Source organism: Borostomias antarcticus, assembly GCF_949987555.1.
Source record: "Borostomias antarcticus genome assembly, chromosome: 14".
NCBI classification, from domain to species: domain Eukaryota; kingdom Metazoa; phylum Chordata; class Actinopteri; order Stomiiformes; family Stomiidae; genus Borostomias; species Borostomias antarcticus.
The window spans coordinates 16482576-16488962 of record NC_140247.1 but is presented as its reverse complement, the minus strand read 5'-3'; the positions used below and the strand labels follow the sequence as shown (position 1 = coordinate 16488962).

At 49.4% G+C, this 6387-nt stretch overlaps 1 protein-coding gene across 1 annotated transcript; it reads right to left on the bottom strand.

The window, feature by feature from the left end:
* Window positions 1-5817: 5817 nt before the first annotated feature.
* On the bottom strand, window positions 5818-6114 carry LOC311317252 (small integral membrane protein 36-like; the record flags this gene model as incomplete). The annotated part of the gene is made up of 1 exon (XM_084448322.1): window positions 5818-6114. The coding sequence occupies one exon, from the start codon at window positions 6112-6114 to the stop codon at window positions 5818-5820; it is 297 nt and encodes a 98-aa protein (XP_084304448.1).
* Window positions 6115-6387: the final 273 nt, after the last annotated feature.

Here is a 6387-nt window from a genome sequence, read left to right as displayed (position 1 = left end):
GAGGACCTGATTGCAGGAAATTAATTGGGACGGACTCAAAGACTGATAGGAGAATCGAGCCAGTGCTAGAATGGGACTGAATCTGAAATCAGGATGCAGACGGAATGGATTCAATCAAGAGATGGGATCCGTTTGATTCAAAGCAGTGGCCACAACAGACCCAGTTCTGAGAGGGGCAGAGAAGCTTAGGAGTTCACACACACAGGAGCCCACGCTGGGCCCTCGGCCCCGGGACATTAGCAGGACCGCGGGGGGGGGATGGTGGAGGGACAGACGCCGGATGTCCCAGGAGCAGCGTGTCAGCCTGTCCTGGCAGCCGCGCAGGACACCCCCCGCTGGGACACACTCACACCCCTAATGAGCCTGGTACACAGACCATGCTTTCAGAAGCTCAGTACAGCTAGTCTCCAGCCTTTAGGCCCACACTACTGTCGTCTTTACTGTGTAGGCTATGTACGGCTTCTCCAGCCTCTTCCACTCAATTTAACCTTAGTCTTATTATAAGCACATTTTGTGACTCATACATTTTGGTGTCAACATCCTGGTCCATGTTTAAATGCTGTCTGATACTGTACTGTAACACTTAGTATAAATGGTACAGTACGACTTAGAGAAAATGTTGCTAGCTGCATGCTAGCTGGTGTATGGCTAGGAAAAATGTAACTACTGCAGGCCTAGATAACATGTCTCTGGCTCCAAGAAAAATGTTGCCTACTGCAGGGAAAAGTAACTTAGGCTACTGCAATGAGGGAAAACTAACTTAGGCCACTGCAATGAGGGAAAACTAACTTACTAGGCCTGCTAGCATGCTAGCTCTGAGATGTAGCTTACTCTTGCTAACTCAGAGAATAAAAAAGCATACTGCAAGCTTGCATGGCTAGCTCTAAGTGAGAAGTAGGCTACTCTAGGCCTAGCTCGCTAAGTAACCAGTGTAACCCATGTTAAGGGCTTGCCCAGGGCGGGATTTGAACCCATGCTCTCCCGCTTGGGAGGTGGATGCACTAGTTACGCCAATAGGGACGCCCCACTTGGAGGGACTGTTAGCGCTCCTTTGAGGAGTGAGTGAGTTTAACCACACACTACCACTACCTGGGACTCACACAGACAAAGTGTTACACATCTTACACAAGCTTGCATGGCTAGCATGGCTAGCTCTAAATGTCAAAGCACACAGCAAGTGACATTTTGCAGCAATGAGAAAAGATTGAATCACATTGCTTTGAAGCTGGTGAAGCATCTGAATGTGATTGGCTTGCTGGACTCTGCCTGTATATGAGAAGAGCAGGCTATTGTAAGCCTGGCTAGCAGTGAAAGTGATGGCATCTGTAGGTCTTCTGACAAAAGATGAGGTTACTGCAGCTATTGCTAACTCTGTGAAGAGTCGGCCTGGCTTGAAGAGGAGGGATAGAACTGCAGAGAGAGAGAGAAAGAGAGAGAGAGAGAGAGAGAGAGAGAGAGAGAGAGAGAGAGAGAGAGAGAGAGAGAGAGAGAGAGAGAGAGAGCTGTCTGGGCTACCATCAGTAGTCTGGGCCGTCTCCGCTACTGGACTTGGACTGAAACACGCGTCGGTACTCGCCGGTACTGTTTATATTTCGGTGGAGGGAGCACCACAATACCTTTGAGCTGATGGTCTAGAAAAGGTGCAAGCACTTATTGAACAGTAGGCTAAGCTGTGAGCCTTAGTGTGAGAATGGTTGTGTGTGAGAGGAGTAGGCTAGCCTGCTGGCGTGCCAGTGGGCACACTTCCTGCTCATTTGATTCTCAGTTGTTACATCAGTGCTGACTCAGTGAAACACGTTGGATTCATCAGGATAGACAGATAACTAGATAGACAGGCCCTTTTATTGATCCCGACGGGAAATTGTTGAAATACCCTCTCAACTACACTGTTGTGTGGCAATCATCGTCTGCAGCGTGCCATTGCAGAGGCACATGCAATCTGCTCATAAAATTGTGAAAATGACCCCTGACCTAACTTAGCGCACACACTACACTACACTACACTGCAAGGTTAGGCAGCCTAGTGGTCAAAGGTCACTGCTTCAAGACCAGGCCAGCCAGGCCTCATCACAATAATTTATGACTTGTTCTCTTGAGCCAAGGTACCCAACACTAACTCAAACACATTGTAAGTGGCTTTGGATAAGAGTGTCTGTTAAATAACTCATCCCATGGTTCAGGGAAGCACCCTCCGGAAGGATCTAGTTAGTAGCTAATGACTTGCATGGCGTGCTCCTAACCCAGGTCCTGTGGTCAAGGAGGAGAGGGGATTAGTGAAACAGCCTCCTCTGAGATCACACACTCAGACAGCCCATATGGGGACATGTTCCCAGCTCAGAATGTCCTCTGGGGCAGCGTGCATGTTGGATGTGCCGTGGTACCGCATGCATGCTGTTTTTATTCAAACGTCATTTGGAAGTTGTCCTTCACAATACCTACCAACAGGCTGCTGTCGTTGTTGTTGTTGTTGTTGTTGGGTGGCGTTGGGAACACTCTTTGTCGGTCTTCACTTATAGTGCTGACTATGGCTGATTTATTCCCTGCACTGTTAATTCAGTGGTGTTGTTGTCAGAATCAAAGACGGGATGCATGATGGGTAATTCTCCTGGATGGAACAGGCCTTTCAGACTGTAATTCCCAGCAGAACATGCGGTTCTGTTGAGAGATTACTGGAGATTATGAGGGGAGTGGACAGTAGGTGCTGTCTGGTCCCAGTCATGAAGATACAGTATCTGTTTAGTCTTTACCCTCACTGAAGGGTGTGACAGGCGCGGGTTCGAGTCACGAACAGGCTGAACACTTGGTCTAAGTTCCTAAAATCAGATAAATCAGAGCGTGTGGTGAATTACACCTACATATAATGTTCTTTTTGTGGAGGGTCAATCAAAGATCAGTTGTCTGTCTCTGATCTTAGTGGTGGGTTTGTGGATAGATGAGCCAGTAGCTCTCAGTATCTCAGACCTCAGCCATCTTAGCCCCCCTCAGGTCTCTGTCCCCTCCTCTGTCCCCTCAGGTCTCTGTCCTCTCAGGTCTCTGTCCCCTCAGGTCTCTGTCCCCTCAGGTCTCTGTCCTCTCAGGTCTCTGTCCTCTCAGGTCTCTGTCCCCTCAGGTCTCTGTCCTCTCAGGTCTCTGTCCCCTCAGGTCTCTGTCCCCTCAGGTCTCTGTCCTCTCAGGTCTCTGTCCTCTCAGGTCTCTGTCCCCTCAGGTCTCTCAGGTCTCTGTCCCCTCAGGTCTCTCAGGTCTCTGTCCCCTCAGGTCTCTCAGGTCTCTGTCCCTTCAGGTCTCTGTCCCCACAGGTCTCTGTCCCCTCAGGTGTCTGTCCCCTCAGGTCTCTGTCCCCTCAGGATGGATGTCGTGTCTAAGATATTTTGGTGAGAATTGTTTGGCAGCCCCTGTTACAAGGTTCCGTTTTCAGCTTTTGGATAAATCAATTAAGGTTGTATCTATATATTTATAAATACTAATGTGGACTAATTGATGAATAACTGGATAAGTGCATACTACGTAACTGTTTTGACTTCCTGTTCTGTGTTGGACATCTGTTGAGCTGGAGGCTGGGAGATAGGTATGGCCGCCCGCAAAACAATCATCCTAAAACCTGCTTTAACTGTCAGTCTCTCTTCTCATTGTGGGATCATTACTCTCTCTCTAGAAAACAATCAAATACCGACCATAGAAACCAAACATGGGACTAATACTTGCCCTGTGCAACAAAACCAATAAGGTCTCACAACGGCCAACTGACAAGACAACATCTAACTCACCTCAATTACTTTCAAATACTCCAAGTAATTGATCAGTATTGACCATAGTCATATAGAAACAATCTCTCCATTCCAAAAACAAAAAGGCCAAATTCCAGTGTATAGTGACACATCATTGGAATAGTTTTTGCCAAGACAAAGCTGTGTGAGAGAATGGGTTTGGGGATAGGCTCACAATGTCCCTCATGTCTGTGTCAGGAGTTACCGGTTTAATACAGGTTTTCCTGTCTGTACCACCAACACCCAAACAGCCCAGGGCAAAGTGTTGAGCCCCTTCTACAGGGAGACAGTCACGTATCTCTGTGGTGTTGATCCAATCCCGCCCTTCCATTCAGCAGGCCCTAAATCCTCCTTTAGACCAAGGGGACATTCTAGTGGTCCAAGAGATTTGGTCTCAAGCAGGAGTACATCAACACGTGGTTCCCAACCATCTCTGCTACATTCACCCTCCTATGACCTCCTTATCTGCACAGATAAGTCTATTGTACAGAACCTTGCTTACATTGACTCCCTTAGTAGTAGAACTCTGTTTTCATCACACCACCTTTCTGCTCAGGCAGGCCTCCGGACGGCCGTGAGGCATCACCGTCCATTATGACCTCATTCCCAGGGTTCTAATCACTGGCTCAGATGGATGCAGCGGAGGTGTCACGCTAGCGGACATGAGGCGATGATGATCTAGCGTCCCAGGCGCTGCGCTACGGTCAGACGTGCATCCGGCTAGGACCTCCTGGAGATCACTGTCCTTATCATCACCCTGTTAAACATTCACCCTGGTCTCAAGGTCCATCAACCTCTTCACCAAGTTACATAGTATCTTTCTGGCACTGGGAGTAATTGATTCAATTAAATAATAAAATCATAAAATGACAGGACCCGAGGGGGGGGGGTATTTATTCGGCCACACGTGACACACACATTGCACACAGTGAGCAACGACATGGCGCACAGCACACACACATGCTATTTTTCGGGGGTCGGTGGTGGAACTTATTCCCTGCATTTCTCCCATCTAAGCCGTTCTCCTCCAGGGGCAGCCAGGAGCAGTGGGCAGCCATTGTTCATGGTGCCCGGGGACCAAGTCCAGTGATCCCCAGCCGGCTGCTCCCCTGCTACGGGAGCTTGATGGTTTTGTGTATGTGATCTTGTTCACTGTGCTTTGTAGCGTGGCGAAACCAGTTGACCAGTCGTCCGTTTGTTTGAGAGGTTAACTGGGAGCTTAACTGGCCTCTGAAAATAGCCTCTCTGAGGTGGGCGGGGGGGGGCGGGGGGGTGACCAGGATCAGGAAGTGGGTCCTGCAGGTTTCCTGAACCCACGTTCACATTCCCCTGACTGTCTGGATGCCTTCAGTATACAGCAGGCAGCAGTATATCACTCAACACCATGCTGGACAATAACGAGTCTTAACCAGCAAACAACCTGGCAACACAACACCATTGTAAAGGTCTATACTCCAGATATGCAGTAAAGCAACCAGGCATATACAGTATAACTATCAGACTCATGGACTATTTCGGGTGTGGTTTCTGCCGTGCACAAGCCAAGCACAAAGACAATCGCAAACAATGACAGACCAATTTCTCAACAACAGTCAATGATTAATTTCAAAGATAAACTCTGTCAAAAAGTATTGATCTAACAAATAGTAGAGCCACGTGTAAAGATATAACATGCCTAGTCCGCCAAGAAACACAAAACCTTGTTCACTAGCAAAGGCTAAGTTTGTGGGTTGGTAATTAGGTGTTTATTAGCTGTGACATGTCTCCCTGTGAGAAGCAGGCTGTGTGGTGAGGTGATCCACCAGCTCAGGAGGGATTTCCTGTCCGTCCAGCGCTCTTAAACACACAGAACACTCTTACCTTCCCAGCCTGCTCTGGTGCACGTCCAGTCCAAGCATTGTCCCAAAAAACAACAACACAAAAATAGACTGTACCAACAAATGATATATTTTTCAAAAATAAAATAAAAAAAACACAGCAATCTGTATAAAAGTATCTCCCAGCTGCGTGAGTCCCAGAGGGCGTGTCTGAGTGGGTCTGGTCTCTCTGGCCCTCACACCATGGTGCTCCTCTTCTCTCTCCCCGGGCTGCCCGGCTCGTGGAAGGTGGTGATCATGTTGGCAGCGTCCCAGCGGCCCGGGGACGGGGACCTCTGCATCACCACCAGCCGGATGGGCGACTGGCTGGGCGGGGGGTCCGGGGCGTACTCCTTGGTGGGGTCCTTCCCCCGGCAGTCGTACATGATGCAGGAGATGAGGAAGACCAGGAGCAGGATCACGTAGCTGGCGATGAGGATGCACAGGTTCAGAGTCACAGGGTCGATCTCCTGGTAGTTCTCCAGAAAGCCCATGGCGGCTGGGGCATAGCGCGAGGGCCCACGGGCCCCGGGGTAGCAGGACAGACGGTCAGCGCTGGGGAGAACCAGAGAGACGTCCAGGAGAGAGAGAGGACAGAGAGGAGAGGACGTGTCACTTCTCTGAAGACAGGATCACCAGGAAAGCCAGCAACAGCAGGGCTTTCTCTCTATCCTCTACTCAATCTCTCTATCCTCCCTCTCTCTCTCTCTCTCTCTCTCTCTCTCTCTATCCTCCCTCTCTCTCTCTCTATCCTCTCTCTCTACCCC